Source organism: Salvelinus fontinalis, chromosome 36 (genome assembly GCF_029448725.1).
Source record: "Salvelinus fontinalis isolate EN_2023a chromosome 36, ASM2944872v1, whole genome shotgun sequence".
NCBI classification, from domain to species: Eukaryota; Metazoa; Chordata; class Actinopteri; order Salmoniformes; family Salmonidae; genus Salvelinus; species Salvelinus fontinalis.
In genome coordinates, this window is record NC_074700.1 from 20,404,629 (window position 1) to 20,423,793 (window position 19,165).

Sequence of the window (19,165 nt, forward strand, 5' to 3'; positions counted from 1 at the left end):
TAGGTATAATTTTCAATTAGTCACTCGGTGGAAGTTACCATTTACCCCTGACTGATCATTGGATAGATTTGATTGGGCAAGTTTGCTTACTGCTTGATCAACCATCATAAGGCTGTCCAACAGATGTTTCTCTCTCTCTTTCTTACACTCTCAATCAATTGTTATAGTAATCAATTGTTATTAATTGTAGATACAACTCACTATGATTGGCTTTAGCATTATAAAATTACTCCTGTGGAACGTTTGTCAGTTAATCAAGAAGTTGTCTCTCTCTCTCTCTCTGTAAAGCAGGATGTGATGATAGATTGTGAAACAGTCAGATGTGGGAGGGGAAAGTGTCTGATTCACCTATTTTTACTGTGTGTGTGTGTCTGTCTGTCTGTCTCTGTCTGTCTGTCTCTGTCTGTCTGTCTCTGTCTGTCTCTGTCTGTCTGTCTCTGTCTGTCTCTGTCTGTCTCTGTCTGTCTCTGTCTGTCTGTCTGTCTGTCTGTCTGTCTGTCTGTCTGTCTGTCTGTCTGTCTGATCCTTATCTCTATGGCCAGGAGGCGTCATTACACATTAACACTACATTACAAGATACATTACCTCACGTATAATCAGGTGTGGAGGGAGATGTTGAAAGATGTGGAGGGAACACGACACACCCCCTTCCCTTTACTCTGCTACAGCAAGCATGACAGGTCAGTGAAAATACAGAGTTAGAGAGAGAGAGGAAGAGGAGTACTGAGAAAAGTAGGAAGAATATATACACCATCAAGACTAGAAGAAATGAAATAAAGGAAGTCTGTCCCTGCCTCTTCTCCATCTCTTCCTCTACCCCAGGATTAGGACTATTTGGTGAGTTTGTTTTCAGTCTTCCCTCTCTTTCGTCCCCAACCTCCCTCCTGATTGTGGTCCGGTCAGTCAATGGGAATAGACAGGCAAATAATGTACAGTAAAGTAATCTCAAGTGAAGTAAACTCTAGCACACATATGTCAGAGTCAAGGCCCGCGGGCCACATCCGGCCCGCGAGAAGGTTTTTTACGGCCCCTGGGATGATCTTGATTTATTATTAGAACCGGCCCGCAGACCGCAGCAAGCCGGCAGCCCGCAGATCTTTTACACGCACCAATACTACATTTCCCACAATGCAACGGTGACGCACCGAGCAGTAGGCTGCTTCATTTCAATATTTATTGGCACAGCAGTCGTCAGCATCACAGTAAAATTAACTTTCAGATACCCATCAAAAATGGCAAAACGGAAGGTGGACACTGAGAACCGGGGGTTTCAAACAAGGTGGGAGTCGGAGTATATGTTCACGGAGGTAGCTGGAAAACCTGTGTGTCTTCTGTGTGGAGAAAGTGTGGCGGTACTGAAAGAGTATAATCTGAGACGACATTATGAAACGAAACACGCGGACAAAAACAAGAATATGGACATGGAACAAAGGCTACAAAAGGCAGAGGAATTAAAACGAGGCCTCAAATCTCGACAGGCTCTGTTCAAAAAAGCCAAATCACAAGGCCAGGCTGCTGTCAAGGCCAGTTTTATTTTGGCAGAAGAGATCGCTAAATCAGCCCGGCCATTTACGGAGGGGGATTTCATCAAAAACTGCATGATTAAAGTTTGTGACGAAGTTTGCCCAGAAAAAAGGCAACTCTTTTTAAATGTGAGTCTGAGCAGAAACACCATTGCCGAGAGAGTAGACCAGTTGTCCATCAATCTAAAAGAGCAGCTTGTGAAAAAGGGAAAAGATTTCATTGCATATTCCTTGGCTGTGGATGAGAGCACCGACATTTCTGACATTGCCCAGTTGTCAATTTTCATCCGCGGAGTGGACTCCAGCCTAAGCGTGACAGAGGAGTTTTTGGCTTTACGTCCTATGCATGGCACAACTACGGGGCATGATTTGTATGAAGAGGTGTCAAGATGTGTAAATGAGATGGAGCTGCCTTGGGAAAAACTCGTGGGTTTGACAACCGACGGAGCACCTGCGATGTGTGGACACAGGAGCGGACTGGTGGCGAAGATACGGGAAAAGATGCAAGAGGAAAACGCGACAGGTGAGCTGACAGCTTATCATTGTATCATACACCAGGAAGCGTTGTGCGGTAAAGCCTTGAAAATGGAGCATGTAATGAGCATCATCACGCGCACAGTTAACTTTATCAGAGCCAAAGGTTTGAATCACCGCCAGTTCAAGGCATTTCTGACGGAGTTAGAAACGGAGCATGGTGATTTGCCTTATCACACAGAGGTGCGATGGCTAAGCCAGGGAAAGGTGCTTCAAAGATGTTTCGAGCTTCGTGAGGAGATTTGTCTGTTCTTGGACAGCAAAGGGAAAGACACAACACAACTCCGAGACGAAATGTTTCTGTGTGAAATGGCTTTTCTGTGTGACATTACGAGTCATCTGAATGCAATGAACTTGCAGCTGCAGGGTCGGGATCATGTCATCTCTGATATGTACAGTACAGTGAAGGCATTTAAAACCAAACTGACTCTGTGGGAGACGCAGATGCGGAAAGAAAATTTGAGCCACTTTCCCAGCTGCCAGACCATGAAAGAGAAGCTCTCTACCAGTGCGTTCCCGAGCGCACAGTTGGCTGATAAAATAGGTATGCTTGCCGCTGACTTTCGACGCCGATTTGCTGACTTTGAAGCACAAAAAAGCAGGTTGGAACTGCTCGGTAACCCATTTGCTGTTGACGTGGAAAGCTCACCACCAAACCTCCAAATGGAGTTGATTGACCTCCAATGCAATGATGCACTGAGGGCAAAATATGCGGCAGTGGGTGCTGCGGAGTTCGCCCGTTTCCTCCCCGACACAATGCCCCAGCTGCGCATCCAGGCTGCTCAAACGTTGTCTATGTTTGGCAGCACATACCTGTGTGAACAACTGTTTTCTTTGATGAACCTGAACAAAACATCACACAGAAGTCGATTTACTGCTGAACACCTCCACTCAATTCTGAGGATTTCCTCAGCTCAGAGCCTTACCCCGAACATTGATGAACTTGTGGAAAAGATGGGACACCACCAAGTATCACCCTCAACCTCAAACAAGTGAACATTACTGTGCAATCACATATTTAGAGTTTTTACTCAGTTCAAGTTTAAAAGTTAAAGTTTAATATTTGTTTTCACTGCATGTTACTTCTCCTTAAACAAAGTGTTGTTTTTGATTAATAGATTTTTGCACTTTATTTTATTGTATTTCAATCCAATTATATTTTAAAAATATTTCAGTTGAGTGGATGATAGAAAATTGCTATTATTGTTTTTTTCTTTGAAGTAAATTTAGCCCACTTTTGCTAAAATAGAAAATATAGGCTACTGATGGTGCCTTGAATACCGGTTTCTTTCATTTAATGTTCATGTTATGGGGATTTTTATATAAAGGAAATTTGTCTTTTGTGTCTGTTGAAAATTAAAGATTACTGACAGAGCCATAAGAAAACATTGCTTTATTTATCTGATCATATTGGAATATATTTGTTAGGTTTTCAGTAGGTTCAATTAGGTTCACTAGACTATATGCGTCATTTAAAAATGTTTCAATGAACATTCGAACAGTCCGGCCCTCGGCTTGTAGCTAAATTTTTTATTTGGCCCTCCGTCCATTTGACTTTGACACCCCTGCTCTAGCAGGAGCTATCAGCATGCCCTCAGATTACAAAATATATAGATATGGTTTGATAGTCCTGGGGCAGTATGTATCCTATTAAGCCTCTCAAAGTGCTGATTTAGGATCAGTTTGCCTTTCAGATCAAAATAAATACAAATACATGGACAGCGGGGGACCTGATCCTAGATCGACACTCCTACTCTGAGACACTTGATACACACAAACCATGGTGTGTACTTGATACCACATCAAACATTATAATTGTTTGCAGAAAGTAGTGCAGTTGTTATTTAACTGTTCGGTGGATGTGACCAGCTGTTCTCAATGGAACATCATATGAGTGATAATGAGCCCAATAGCAACTCTATGAATCAGAGTCATATCCTCGCTCCTCGCTTTCTCTTCTCTCCCTCTCCCTTTCTCTCTAAGGTATGTATAATATGCTAGTGTGCGTAGGAGCTTTTCTACTGTTGTGCCCAAGAGCAGTCCTAACTTGTTTCTCTCTGTGAGTCTGGGCCCTTTTGAGTGTGTCAGCTGTTGCTCTCAACGGTGGGGAAAGTGATAGTGTTCTCTACACACAGTGTCCATTTAGCCGTGACCCCACCCTCTAAAAGCTTTCTCTCAGGGAGAGTTGGTATACACAAAACAACACATTTCCAATTCACAAGGTGTATAATACTGTCGTGTACATGTGTGAAAGAGGACAGATAAGCACTCTACAAATAGAGTTAGAGGACTCGTCGTTGTATCTGTCCCATCATGGTGACTGTGACATGCAAAAACAGGTCCTCTAGCTAACTCTTAGTTCTACAGTACAATGCACATGATTAGTCCTCTAGCTAACTCCATGAGACTACAGTACAATGCACATGATGAGTCCTCTAGCTAACTCTTAGTTCTACAGTACAATGCACATGATGAATCCTCTAGCTAACTCCATGGGACTACAGTACAATGCACATGATTAGTCCTCTAGCTAACTCCATGGGACTACAGTACAATGCACATGATGAGTCCTCTAGCCAACTCCATGGGACTACAGTACAATGCACATGAGTCCTCTAGCTAACTCCATGGGACTACAGTACAATGCACATGAGTCCTCTAGCTAACTCCATGGGACTACAGTACAATGCACATGATGAGTCCTCTAGCTAACTCCATGGGACTACAGTACAATGCACATGAGTCCTCTAGCTAACTCCATGGGACTACAGTACAATGCACATGAGTCCTCTAGCTAACTCCATGGGACTACAGTACAATGCACATGATGAGTCCTCTAGCCAACTCCATGGGACTACAGTACAATGCACATGATGAGTCCTCTAGCCAACTCCATGGGACTACAGTACAATGCACATGATGAGTCCTCTAGCCAAATCCATGGGACTACAGTACAATGCACATGATGAGTCCTCTAGCCAACTCCATGGGACTACAGTACAATGCACATGATGAGTCCTCTAGCCAACTCCATGGGACTACAGTACAATGCACAGAAGTCTCCCTGAACTGTCTAATACTCTACAGATCTATTCTCTCTCTACCTGGAACAGAGCCTAACCAGCCGTGCACTTCTAAGCCATGCTTGATATTTAATGCAAAAATGACATTGTAGAAATTAATTCATTGACTCCCATACCATAGTACACACTCATAATCACTCAGAATTACAGCAGAATTACTGTGAGTGTGCAAAGAGGTTCATTTGGGATTTGTGTGTGTGTGTGTGCGCCTCTGAGTACTAGATTATAAGGATTGTTCTTTTACTGAGTAGCCTAGTGGTTAGAGTGTTGGGCCAGTAAATGAAAGGTCGCTTGTTTGAATCCCAAGCTGACAAGGTGAAACATCTGTCGATGTGCCCTTGAGAAAGGAACTGAACCCTAATTGCTCCTGTAAGTCACTCTGCTTAAGAGTGTCTGCTAAATTACCAATATTGTAAACAATAATATTTAAATATTTTCGACATGTATTGAATTTCTGTCAAGTTATTACTTGATAAGACAAGAACATTAAGATTTACTTAGATGTGCAATGTACTGTAATATTTACATATAGCCCATGTATAGTATACAGTGTGTGTCTGTTCATGTGCACCAGGGGAGGCTGGTGTGAGGATATATAGGAGGACTGGCTCATTGTAATGGCTGGAATGGAATAAATGGAATGGGGTCAAACGTGTGGTTTCCATCTGTTTGATGTGTTTGAAACCATTCCACCTATTTAGCTACAGCCGTTACCATGAGCCCATCCTCCCCAATTAAGATGCCACCAACCTCCTGTGATGTGGACGCACGTGAGTTCATTATTATTACAGGTGTGAGTGCATGGGATAAGAGAAGCCTATACAATACCATATTTGCAAGGGAAACACAGGATAGATTAGATTGTCATGTTAAATATTAAACGTATTCTCACACCATGGCCTTCTCCACACCAAACACTAAGATATAGGATCGTCTGAAATAGCATCTTATCCCAATAGGGCCAAAAGTAGTGCACTACATAGGGAATAGGGTGCCATTTCGAAGGCGGACAGTGATTTGAAACAGTCCTCGGAGGGAGGTAGAATGATTTCTCAAACAAACATTGTAGCTACAAGACTTAGTGTTTATTTTACCAGTCAAGTCTGGTCATGCTGGTTCGGATTTAGAAACCTGTTACAATTCCTCAACACCTCCTACACGTGGACTCCTCCCAGTGTTTCAGCCTCAGACAAAATAAAAACACAGACTTTAGGAAGAAATAACACACAGGTTTTGAGGAATTTATGTCTGTTGCTTTGAAGTTTATTCAGGAAGCTAAAGATGTAGACGTCCCAATAAAAGCTTTTGCAGAAGTTGAAGTCAAGTAATGTAGGAGTGTGTATGCATTCACTCTCACACACACACACACACACTCACTCTCACACACACACACACGCGCGCGCGCGCGTACACACACACACACACGCGTACACACAAGCGTACACCCACGCATGCACATACACACACAGCTACGCACACACACATGCTCACGCACTCACGCACATGCACCACCCAGTTGCTACCCAACAGGGGAATGTATTCTCCATTATCGAATCACTCACAGCTATCTGTTAATACCACATCTAAACCCATAATAATCCCAGGATGTTTGAATTTGTACTGAAGGTATTCTCTCTCTCACGCCCTGACTGTGTCTCACTGCTCTCCTCTTGTCTTCCCTGTTTATAAATCTACATTATTTTCGCTCCTCTATATTAGCTTCTATCCTCTGTCTACATTATCTTCTCTCATCTGACTACATTATCCTCTCTCATATGTCTACATTATCTTCTCTCCTCTATATTAACTTCTCTCTTCTGTCTACATTATCTTCTCTCATCTATCTACATTATCCTCCCTCATCTGTCTACATTATCTTCTCTCCTCTATATTAGCTTCTCTCTTCTGTCTACATTATCCTCTCTCTTCGGTCTACATTATCTTCTCTCCTCTATACTAGCTTCTCTCTTCTGTCTACATTATCTTCTCTCCTCTATATTAGCTTCTCTCTTCTGTCTACATTATCCTCTCTCCTCTGTCTACATTATCTTCTCTCCTCTATATCAGCTTCTCTCTTCTGTCTACATTATCTTCTCTCCTCTATATTATCTTCTCTCTTCTGTCTACATTATCTTTTCTCCTCTATATTATCTTCTCTCCTCTGTCTACATTATCCTCTTTCCTCAGTCTACATTATCTTCTCTCCTCTGTCTTGTGTAGACACACACCAGCATTACTGTCCATTAGGTGTATTAAATATGTTTGAGAGTGTGATAAATCCTGTCAGTCGCTGCCTGCACTCCAGTGGCTTAATTGCAAGTCAAACATGTATAGCTTAGGCCAGGGTTTCCCAAGCCCCCACCAATGGGGGCACGTTTTGTTTTTTGCCCTAGCGCTACACAGCTGATTCACATGACCGACTCTTCATCAAGCTTTGATTATTTGAATCAGCTGTGTGGCGCAAGGAAAAAACAAAACGTGCACCCATGGGTGGGGGCTTGGGAAACCCTGGCCTAAGCTATACATGTTTGACTTGCAATTAGAACCACCACAGTGTCTGAATGGATTATGGGACTGCATCCTCTTCAATGCAAATACGTTCTCTGTATCTTTACCATTTAAGGTCCTACGTTCACAGACTCTCATACACCTAGGCTTGTTTCATACTCTATCAGACCTGCGTTCAAACGTTATTTGAAATCTTTCAAATACTTTGAGCATTTGGTCTTCCCTGCCTGGAGTGTCAGATGGGTGGGATTTGCAGTTTTAAGACTGTTCAATTGGGTTATTAAGCAAGGCAAGCTCAATCAAGCACAGATAAAGTAGTGGAACCCATGTCTGTATCCTATACCACCACAAACTATTCAACATTTCTGTTGATACAAGTTAGTAACACTTCTACCTCAGTGTTTTGAAAGCAATAACCTTTGACCTTTCTGTCCCTTGCAGATCACCGCCATGGCCCACAACCAAACCATCCCCCAAATCATCCCTCCATCCCTCACAAAACCCTCCTTGTCCCTTTCCCCGTTCTCCTCCACTACACCCCCCTCCCTGTCCCTTTCCGCCTCCAACCACATCCTTAACACCACCACGTCTGTTTTCGCGGCGAACCAAAGCATTGTGGGTAATACCACCTCCACAACAGTAGGGGCGCTCATCCTGGGTCTGGTGTTTCTCCTTGGTGTCCCCGGCAACCTCTTCATCATCTGGAGTATCCTGGCCCGCGCCCGCCGCCGCTCCGTCACCACCCTCCTCATCCTCAATCTGGCAGTGGCCGACGGCTCGCTCATAGCGCTCACGCCGTTCTTCGTCGTGTACCTTGTGAAGAAGACATGGATTTTTGGCGATATCATGTGCAAGGTGGAGGCTCTTCTGTCTGTTGATTGCCGCGTTCCAGGCTGACTACACTGTAGACAACTGCCAGATCTCACAACGCCTGTATAGGTGTTTAACATATCTGCTTACCACATCGTATGAAATAGCAATCTGATGCCCGACTGCGCAGTCGATGACGTAGCACGCAACCATTGGTTGATGCAACGCAACGACTGCAATGTAGTCGGCCTGGAATGCAACCAATATGTTCCAATGATGTTATTTTCTGCCCAGGTGTTTGAAAACACCATTGACACTTGACATGCAGTGAGTACATTTTCATTGAATCCTTATCCTTTTGAAATGACAAGAGAAAGCTGCTCTCTTCTTGTATGGATCAGATACTCTTCTACCTGTGCCTGGCCAACATGTACGCCTCCATCCAACTGATCATGCTGATGAACCTGCACAGGCTGGTGGCCGTGGTGTGGCCGCGGCGCGTTGCTGCCCTCGCTGGCCGGAAGGCAGTACTGCGGGGTGTGCTGGTACTGTGGATCCTGGTGCTGGTCGCATCCATCCCCGCGTTGCTGTTCAGACACAAACTGACGGCCACGTACCCCAACGGGAGGAGCCGTATGGTGTGTGAGTCATTTCACAAGCAGCAGAGTCAAGTGAGTGACACTTACTTCCTTATTTACCAACTGAATTCATTCCTTACTTTGCTAATTATCTTCACTCCTGGAGTGACTGACGGGAGGGGGAAAGAACAACCAATCAAACAGTGAATGTATTTCAGGTGAGGGAACAAAAAAAGTAGGAACTTTACATGAGAGCTTTCTGTCACCTTAGTTACCTGTTTATTCACATTCTTATCTGTAGTCAGATCATCCTTATCATTGCAAGGTACGGAGTTCACAGTACATTGATTTTGTATACAGTCAGGCCCATAAATATTTGTACGTTTAACCAGTTGTTATTATTTTAGCTGTCTACCACAGCATATTGGAGTTGAAGTTAAATAATGAATAGGAGTGGGCAGGGCAGACATTCAGCTTTAATGTGAGGGTATTTACATCCAACTTGGGTGAACGGTGTAGGAACTACAGCTCTTTTTATATGTGGTCCCCGTCCCTTTTTAAGGGACCAAAAGTAATTGGAGAATTGTCTGCTCAGCTGTTCCATAGCCAGGTGTGTGTTATTCCCTCATTAGTTCATTCACAAGTAAGCAGATAAAAGGTCTAGAGTTGATTTCAAGTGCAGCGTTTGAATTTGAAATCTGTTGCTGTTAACCCTCAATATGAAGTCCAAAGAGTTGTCACTGCCAGTGAAGCAAGACATCATTAGGCTGAAAAATCTAAACAAACCCATCAGAGAGATATCAGAAACCTCAGGTGTGGCCAAATCAACTATTTGGTACATTAAAAAGAAAGAACACACTGGTGAGCTCAGGAACACCAAAAGGCCAGAAAGACCACATAAAACAACTGTGGTGCATGACAGAATAATTATTTCCCTGGTGAAGAAAAACCCCTTCACAACAGTTGGCCAGATCATTAACAGCCTCCAGGATGTAGGCGTATCTGTGTCAAAGACAACAATCAAGAGCCGACTTCACCAGAGTAAATACAGAGGGTTTACCACAAGATGTAAACCATTGGTAAACCTCAAATACATGAAGACCAGATTAGAGTTTACAAAAAAAACACTAAAAAAGCCTATACAGTTCTGGAACAACATCCTATTGACAGATGAGACAAATATCAACTTGTACCAGAACTCAGATTCAGCCAAATGCTTCAAAACTCATTGGACGGCGCTTCACAGTGCAGATGGACAATGACCCGAAGCTTACTGCGAAAGCAAAGCAATACTTTTTTAAGGCAAAACAAGTGGAATGTTCTGCAATGGCCGAGTCAATCACCTGACCTGAATCCAATTGAGCATGCATTTCACTTGCTGAAGGCAAAACGCCCCAAGAACAAGCAGGAACTGAAGACAGCTGCAGTAAAGGCTTGGCAGAGCATCACCAGGGAAGAAACCCAGCATCTGGTGATGTCTAGGGGTTCCAGAATTCAGGAAGTCATTGACTGCAAAGGATTTGCAATCACGTATTAAATCTCACTATTTAATTTATGATTATGTTAGATTGTCCAATGACTTTTGAGCCCCACTTACACTTAAAGCACATCTTGATAGTTTCCTTTCAAATCCATTGTGGTGGCGTACAGAGCCAAAATGATGCAAATTATGTCACTGTCCAAATACTCATGGACCTGGCTGTATATAGTGTCCTTAACGCTAACCGATCAAGGTGATCTCTATGCTGATACAGTACACGTCCCATTCTCTCAGCGCAGGTGGTGCTCCAGTACACGTTGGAGACGGTGCTGGGATTTGTAGTTCCTTACGGGTTGATTGTAGGCAGCTACATCTGCATCCTGCGGAGGATCAGACAAACCAGGTCCACTGCTGTTTTACTATCTTCATTTTATTTCTGCCTTCATTTCATATTTGTTGAGATGTATTGTTTTATTTTCTCACTTTTTACTATTAGTTATTATTTATTCAAGCCAGTGAAGTTGGGTGAAATCCTATTGTATTTGTTGGCTATCATTATTATTATTTTGTGAAAAATGTGGAGAATAAAAAAAAAAATCATGTTTGATGGTAAGGCCCAGGAGGGGAATACTTTTCATGGTGGTAAAGAACCAAGGGCCACACACTCGCATGCAATGCCATGCCAATTGGTCACATGGTAACGCTATAACAAGTGATTGAGAAAGCAAACGTTTGAAAGGCCATTCCCCTCACCCCGTGTGATCTAGAGTCCTGAAATCCAGTACATTTGCATCAAGGACCATTAAGGTCCTTCACGATTGATTTTCCACCATTTGGAATTCAGGGAAAAATACTTAAAACTCTGTATAAAAAAAGTTTGATTTGATTTGACCAGGTTCAGGAGGAGGATCCACAGTGAGAAACTCATCCTAGCCATCGTGGTCACCTTTGGAATCTTCTGGCTGCCCTACCATGTCATCAACATTGTGCAGGTAGTGTGTTTGTGCGTACATGTGTGGGGTGTTTTGTGTGTGTGTATGTCTGAGTTATAGCCAGGGCCTCACACTCCTTAACGGGGCTGAAACAGTAGGTCCCGCTGTAACTGGGCTGTCTGTTGTGATGAAATATGTCCTTACAGGTTGCCGCAGCACTTTCTCCTCAAGATTCAGCTATAAAAGCAAGGTAGGCTTTCTAAAAAGTTTTTCCTAAAATACTGTTTCATAAGATCCTCACCTCATCACCTGTATCATTTGTAGTGTATTGTTATCAAATCCCAAACTACATTTAAAAAAAAAACAATGAACAACCAATTTTGGCTGTTTTCATATCCACCCTTCCTCCAGACTGGACCCTATCTGGCAGTCCTGCCGTGCGGTCACATCGGCGCTGGCATTCATCAGCAGCTGTGCCAACCCGGTCCTCTACACCTTTGCCGGCAAGTCCTATATCCGGCGGGAAGGCTTTGCCTTCATGGCCCGTCTGTTCGAGGGCACTGCGCTGGACTCTGGGACCAGGAAGAACCGACAGAACAGCCAGAACAGCCGAGAGAGAGACAGGGATGCAGAGGGGTTCGGGCTGAAAGAAAAGGAAGGAGAGCTAGAATCCACGACCAGCGTCAATGTTGTGAGCCCCATCTGTGTGAAACCTGTGAAAAATGGCAAATAGTGACCCTCTGGGCTGGTAGTTGGACGCTATGGTGGTGGAAACTATTTTGATGGGAAACACTGCCTAAGACTGGTTTCCTGCAGTTCGCTCGGCGGCCAATAGATGTAAGTACAAGTCATGGTTCCTAATGGGTCATGACTGACTTACTGGCTGAACCATAGCTCTGTTTTTAGAGGTGGTGCTTCAAGCTCAGCAGGTGAGGGGGGTGAATTTTATAAATGATCTTACCGGTATGTCTTGTCTGACTGACTGTCTCTCTTTCTGTGTGTGTGTGTGTGTGTGTGTGTGTGTGTGTGTGTGTGTGTGTGTGTGTGTGTGTGTGTGTGTGTGTGTGTGTGTGTGTGTGTGTGCGCGCGCGTGCGTGCGTCTGGAGTATACTGCTGTAAGTACAGTAAAAAGAGCACTGTAATATTTTCATACTTTTTTGCTTCATATATTTCCTCAAAAGCATTTAAGACATGTTTGCCATGTTGGACCAGAGCAAGAAAATAAAACACAATTTTCTCAATTAGATTTGGCTGCCATCCATTGATTAGGAAACTGTTAAAGGGAGAAGAAGACAACTGACAGAAGAGTCATGACTGGCTGGCAGGCAATAGCATGCAGGTCCTTCACAGTCTGTCCAGTCATTTCTTTACCTTCAGGCCATTCTTTTCCCTCTTTCTCCTCCCCCTCTCGTTCTCCTGAAATGTTTCTCCTCTCATTTACCTCTTCATCCAGCTCCCCAACCCCTTCGTTCTCTTCTTTCTCTCTCCCGCTCCCATCATGCTGGTCTCCTGCCAGGCGTGTGACCCCCCCCCCCCCACCCCCGTGGCTACCATGGCGTAGAGCAGAGGGTTGACAGCACTGTTGAGATAAGCTAAAGCTGTGACCACCGCTCTGGCCCTCAGACAGAACCCCTTGCAACCCTGGGAATGATCCGGAGAGACCGGTCCCCACTTGAAACAAGGAAATCATACGTTTCATTTTTACCTTGAATAATGACAATAAAACATTTGTGGGAACTTTGAGGAAATACAGTGGATTTTTATATGAATGTGATTTTTTCAGTCTCACTCTTATACAGTGTGGTATTAGCTCTGGGTAATTATGGCATAGTAACCATTGCTCATGTGCAGCACATTGACAATGTGGTATTGAGCCCAAAATAGGGCAAAGGTCACCACTATCAGGGCCAGGATGCGGTTGGTCTTACTGTACTGTGGTGACAGCGGCTGTGGCCGGATACTAAGGTATGAGCAGATTGCCATGATGCCGAAGGGGACCAGGAACGCAGCGACCGTCTCGAGGGAATAATGAAACACCGGGTAGAATGGATGAGACAAGAAACAATTGGATTTGATTGACTTCATTATTAAAGTGTCTTGCATCTTCAGGATTCCCAGCCCACTTACGTTTTAGTAAGTGTCTTCAATGAATGTAATTACATATTGTATCTAGCTAAATTGCAGTACTTGTCTGTTACAATGAATTGCATTAAGAACAATGTTTGACTGATTGATTATACTGTGTAGAAGCTATATCCATATCTATTTAGAATACTTGTGGATATAGAATCAACAAAAACCTGCAACATATTTTATGGAAAACTGAGAACACAATATGAGAACATGTGCTGTATTAAAATCACTAAAATTGCAAGATGAAGGAATATTTTATGTCTGGTGGGCGGGCGCGCTTGGACATGAAGGGCCAATCACCACGCAGGTGTCGATCAACGCCCATCAGGGTGACCAACAGGAGGCTGAGGTACATGAAAGATGCTGCAGACGTAGTGCAGGAGCTTACACACGCCCTCTCCCAACTCCCAGACTTCGCCCGTGAAGAACTGGCGAATGAAGAAAGGAGCGGTGAGCAGGACGATCGTGTCGGTGGCCGCCAACTGGAGGAAGAGGATGGAGGCGATGGAACGTTGTTGCAGGCAGAACAGGATGGTCCACACCACTAGGAGGTTCCCATGGAGACCCATGGCCATAGCAACCAGAAGAAAGGAGATGCCAATAGAATAAGGATGGGTTTGAAGCGGATTAATTGGTGGAGAAGTAGGTGATGGTGGTATTCCATGATGTGGCTTCCGTCCTGAGAGAGAGAGAGAAAGACAGAGACAGGAAAGGGGAGACAGAGAAAGATGGAGACAGAAAGGAAAGGGGACAGACAGACAGACAGACAGACAGACAGACAGACAGACAGACAGACAGACGAAAGAGGAGACAGACGAAAGAGGAGACAGACAGACAGACGAAAGAGGAGACAGACAGATGGAGAGAGACAGTAAATGAGAGCGATAGACAGAGAGAGAGAGAGATGTACAGATAGACAGACAGAGAGAGAGAGAGGTAATCTTCAAGTGATTTTGAAATGATTTGTCGTTGAGTGGGAGGAAGTTGTTTGAGACATGATGTTGAGACACATAACTGCCCTTTACAACACACCTCACGGAAAATCACAAGGACATTACCCAACACATCAGAGACAAAAACATGTTTTGGCATTCGAAAACACAAGAAATCATTCATAAAAATAACAAATACCTAATCTCTTCAGCGTCCCATTAATGTGTACTAGTATGCCTATTTGGCGTCCTCATCATGTTGTTGTCTGTATTCGCACAGTTCCACTGTAACACACACTCAGAGCTAACTGGCCACTGCTTGAACTGATCTGATGAGTAACAGAGCTATCACCAGTCGGGCCCAAAGAGAGCAAGCAGTAAGACAAACAGACTAGACAGACTTGGGTGAATGCAGTCATATATGAAGAGAGTTAGGGTGGACGCAGTCATATATAGAGAGAGTTAGGGTGGATGCAGTCATATATGAAGAGAGTTAGGGTGGACGCAGTCATATATAGAGAGAGTTTGGGTGGATGCAGTAATATATAGAGTTAGGGTGGATGGAGTAATATAGAGAGAGAGTTAGGGTGGATGCAGTAATATATAGAGTTAGGGTGGATGGAGTAATATAGAGAGAGAGTTTGGGTGGATGCAGTAATATATAGAGTTAGGGTGGATGGAGTAATATAGAGAGAGAGTTAGGGTGGATGCAGTAATATATAGAGAGAGTTAGGGTGGATGCAGTAATATATAGAGAGAGTTAGGGTGGATGGAGTAATATATAGAGTTAGGGTGGATGGAGTAATATAGAGAGAGAGTTAGGGTGGATGCAGTAATATAGAGAGAGTTTGGTGGATGTGTAATGGTAGGAAGTACACAGTCAAATTTGATGATCACAGACTTCCTTCCTGACTTGTGGTGATAGCATGTATTTTGTGTTTTCAGCCTGACAGAAGGGGAACAAGAAAGAGGAGAGAAAAAGGACTGAGTCCTGTGTAGACGGCCGGACGGACAAGAGGTCAGTCAGACAGGCGGACAGACATACAGTCAGATAAATAGACAGACAGGCAGTAAGACAGACAGACGGACAGGCAGACAGACAAAATAGCTAACAAAATCACTTCTTGTGGATTTAAGAAGATCAAGGTTAAAAGGAGAATAAACCCATCTCATAAAGGTCAGTGATGTGAAGTATAAAGCTATTTTTAAGTGATACTAACATTGTATACACTAGCTGGAATGAAATGTTTTGGAGAGGATGTGTTACTGTCCCTTGTTTGTAAATATAATGTTGCATGAGTGATTATGGGATTACTTGTACATGTATGTATGACTATATGACTGTATGCAATGCTGTGTGTGTGTGTGTGTGTGTGTGTGTGTGTGTGTGTGTGTGTGTGTGTGTGTGTGTGTGTGTGTGTGTGTGTGTGTGGGGTGGGGGGATACAGTATGACTTTGCTTGTCCAAGATAAGTACATGATCTTTGCATGTCTATTAGTGCCTAATGGAATTACAGCCACAGGGACCCAGTTGGCCTTTGTTCTATCTTCTACCCCCTTCCTTCTAAAGAGTTTTCCTCCACCACAGCTTCTGCTTGGTCTTTGGGGTTTAGGCCAGGTTACCATAAAGCACTTGTGACAACTGTATGTTGATGTAAAAAAGGGATTGATGAATACATTTGATTGAATGATAGATTCTCTTCTCAGAGATTATGTGATATCCTCATCTCATACTGTGTGTCTCTCATCTCTCTGTGTGCTTCCCATTGTTATATCTCATACTGTGTGTCTCTCATCTCTCTGTGTGCTTCCCATTGTTATATCTCATACTGTGTGTCTCTCATCTCTCTGTGTGCTTCCCATTGTTATATCTCATACTGTGTGTCTCTCATCTCTCTGTGTGCTTCCCATTGTTATATCTCATACTGTGTGTCTCTCATCTCTCTGTATGCTTCCCATTGTTATATCTCATACTGTGTGTTCTAATTATATTCCTATCCTATCCTACAGTGGATTATCCCAAAGGTCCAGAACACCAGATTCTTCAGTTCCCTTCGAAAATGGCGTCAGACCTCTCCATCTCCACCGCTTCCCCCCAGCTCCCCTCCACCCTTTCTCGTGTCTCCTTCACCCTTCCTCTCTCCATCTCACACCAGATCGGTATCTCCATTCTGGTCCTGGCCTTTGTCTTTGGTTTCCCAGGCAACCTGTTCGTGGTGTGGTCAGTGCTGTGCCGCGTGAGGCATCGCTCTGTCACGTGCCTGCTCGTCTTAAACCTGGCCGTGGCCGACGCCCTGGTGCTGCTAAGCGCCCCGCTCTTCCTGCACTTCCTGGCAGGCAGGCGAGGCTGGGAGTTCGGGGCGATGGCCTGTAAGACGGTACACTACCTGTGCTGCGTCAACATGAACGTCTCCATCTACCTGATCTGCTTGATGAGCATGGATCGCTGGCTGGCCGTGGCGAGGCCCTTCCTGTCACAGAGGATGAGGACCAAGAAAACCCTGATGGCTGTTCTGCTGGGTATCTGGGTGCTGGCATTCGTCTTAGCTCTGCCCATGCCCTTCTATCGCAGGTGGGGCTGTGTGTGTGTGTGTGTGTGTGTCTGTGTGTGTGTGTGTGTGTGTCTGTGTCTGTGTGTGTGTGTTTGTTTTATGAGATTCACACTGATTGAAGTGGGTTTAACAAGTGACATTAATAAGGAATCATAGCTTTCACCTGGATTCACCTGGTCAGTCTATGTCATGGAAATAGCAGGTGTTCCTAGTGTTTGTATACTCAGTGTATGGTATATATACGTATACTACAAAGTATAACACGTGTGTGTGCTGTCTATTCTGTAAAAGAAGAACTGAAATTGAGTCCAAACGTTTACAGGATGTTGATGCAACATACTGTAAGTTTCAGTGGAGGCTGCTGACGGGAGGACAGCTCGTAATAATGGCTGGACTGGCAGATAATGGCTGGAATGGCAGATAATGGCTGGACTGGAATGGTATCAAACACATGAAAACCATGTATTTGGTACCATTCCATTCACTCAATTTCAGCAATTATTATTAGCTGTCCTCCCCTCTGCAGCCTCCAATGATAAGTATGTCTGTGTGCATTTGTTCTCTGACCACCATGTGACTGGTGTGGTTACAGAGGCAAGAGAGGCGAGAAAAAGAGAGAGGCGAGAAAGAGAGAGAGGCGAGAAAGAGAGAGAGGCGAGAAAGAGACAGAGAGAGAGAGGGAGAGAGAGAGAGAGAGAGAGAGAGAGAGAGAGAGAGAGAGAGACAGAGAGAGAGAGCGAGAGCGAGCGAGAGAGATCAAATTCAAATACTCTCACACTAACAAAAAATGTCCTAGGTTTACATAGTCTCTAAGAATCTAAGACTTTGGCATTCCTTTCAGCCTTGCCCAACAGTCTGTATTGTTGTGTCTGTATGAATAAGTGTGTACATGTTCATGAGAGTGATTTGAACAAGCCTGATCTATAAATGTCAAAAGATTTTCCAAACAACTACAGTGGGGCAAAAAAGTATTTAGTCAGCCACCAATTGTGCAAGTTCTCACACTTAAAAAGATGAGAGAGGCCTGTATTTTTCATCATAGCTACACTTCAACTATGACAGACAAAATGAGAAAAAAAATCCAGAAAATCACATTGTAGGATTTTTTATGAATTTATTTGCAAATTATGATGGAAAATAAGTATTTGGTCACCTACAAACAAGCAAGATTTCTGGCTCTCACAGACCTGTATTTTCTTCTTTATGAGACTCCTCTGTCCTCCACTCGTTGCCTGTATTAATGGCACCTGTTTGAACTTGTTATCAGTATAAAAGACACCTGTCCACAACCTCAAACAGTCACACTCCAAACTCCACTATGGCCAAGACCAAAGAGCTGTCAAAGGACACCAGAAACAAAATTGTAGACCTGCACCAGGCTGGGAAGACTGAATCTGCAATAGGTAAGCAGGTTGGTTTGAAGAAATCAACTGTGGGAGCAATTATTAGGAAATGGAAGACATACAAGACCACTGATCTGGGGCTCCACGCAAGATCTCACCCCGTGGGGTCAAAATGATCACAAGAACGGTGAGCAAAAATCCCAGAACCACACGGGGGGACCTAGTGAATGACCTGCAGAGAGCTGGGACCAAAGTAACAAAGCCTACCATCAGTAACACACTACGCCGCCAGGGACTCAAATCCTGCAGTGCGAGACGTGTCCCCCTGCTTAAGCCAGTACATGTCCAGGCCCGTTTGAAGTTTGCTAGAGAGCATTTGGATGATCCAGAAGAAGATTGGGAGAATGTCATATGGTCAGATGAAACCAAAATATAACTTTGGTTAAAACTCAACTCGTCGTGTTTGGAGGACAAAGAATGCTGAGTTGCATCCAAAGAACACCATACCTACTGTGAAGCATGGAGGTGGAAACTCATGCTTTGAGGCTGTTTTTCTGCAAAGGGAGCAGGACGACTGATCCGTGTAAAGGACAGAATGAATGGGGCCATGTATCGTGAGATTTTGAGTGAAAACCTCCTTCCATCAGCAAGGGCATTGAAGATGAAACGTGGCTGGGTCTTTCAGCATGACAATGATCCCAAACACACCGCCCGGGAAACGAAGGAGTGGCTTCGTAAGAAGCATTTCAAGGTCCTGG

General features: G+C 44.0%; 2 protein-coding genes across 2 annotated transcripts in view; both read left to right on the forward strand.

Moving 5' to 3' along the window:
• Window positions 1-675: 675 nt before the first annotated feature.
• Window positions 676-12,985, forward strand: LOC129835396 (leukotriene B4 receptor 2-like). Its single transcript, XM_055901035.1, has 7 exons — window positions 676-837; window positions 8,090-8,503; window positions 8,860-9,129; window positions 10,816-10,919; window positions 11,412-11,508; window positions 11,655-11,698; window positions 11,860-12,985. Exons 2-7 carry the CDS (start codon window positions 8,099-8,101, stop codon window positions 12,179-12,181), a joined length of 1,242 nt encoding a protein of 413 aa, XP_055757010.1. The 5' UTR covers window positions 676-837; window positions 8,090-8,098; the 3' UTR covers window positions 12,182-12,985.
• A 2,115-nt stretch (window positions 12,986-15,100) lies between these two features.
• Window positions 15,101-19,165, forward strand: part of LOC129835398 (leukotriene B4 receptor 1-like) — a 9,539-nt gene continuing 5,474 nt past the window's right edge. The window contains exons 1-2 of the mRNA XM_055901036.1: window positions 15,101-15,690; window positions 16,523-17,084. Of these exons, the coding sequence (XP_055757011.1) occupies window positions 16,573-17,084 (512 nt within the window). The 5' untranslated portion in view covers window positions 15,101-15,690; window positions 16,523-16,572. The remainder of the gene's footprint in view (window positions 15,691-16,522; window positions 17,085-19,165) is intronic.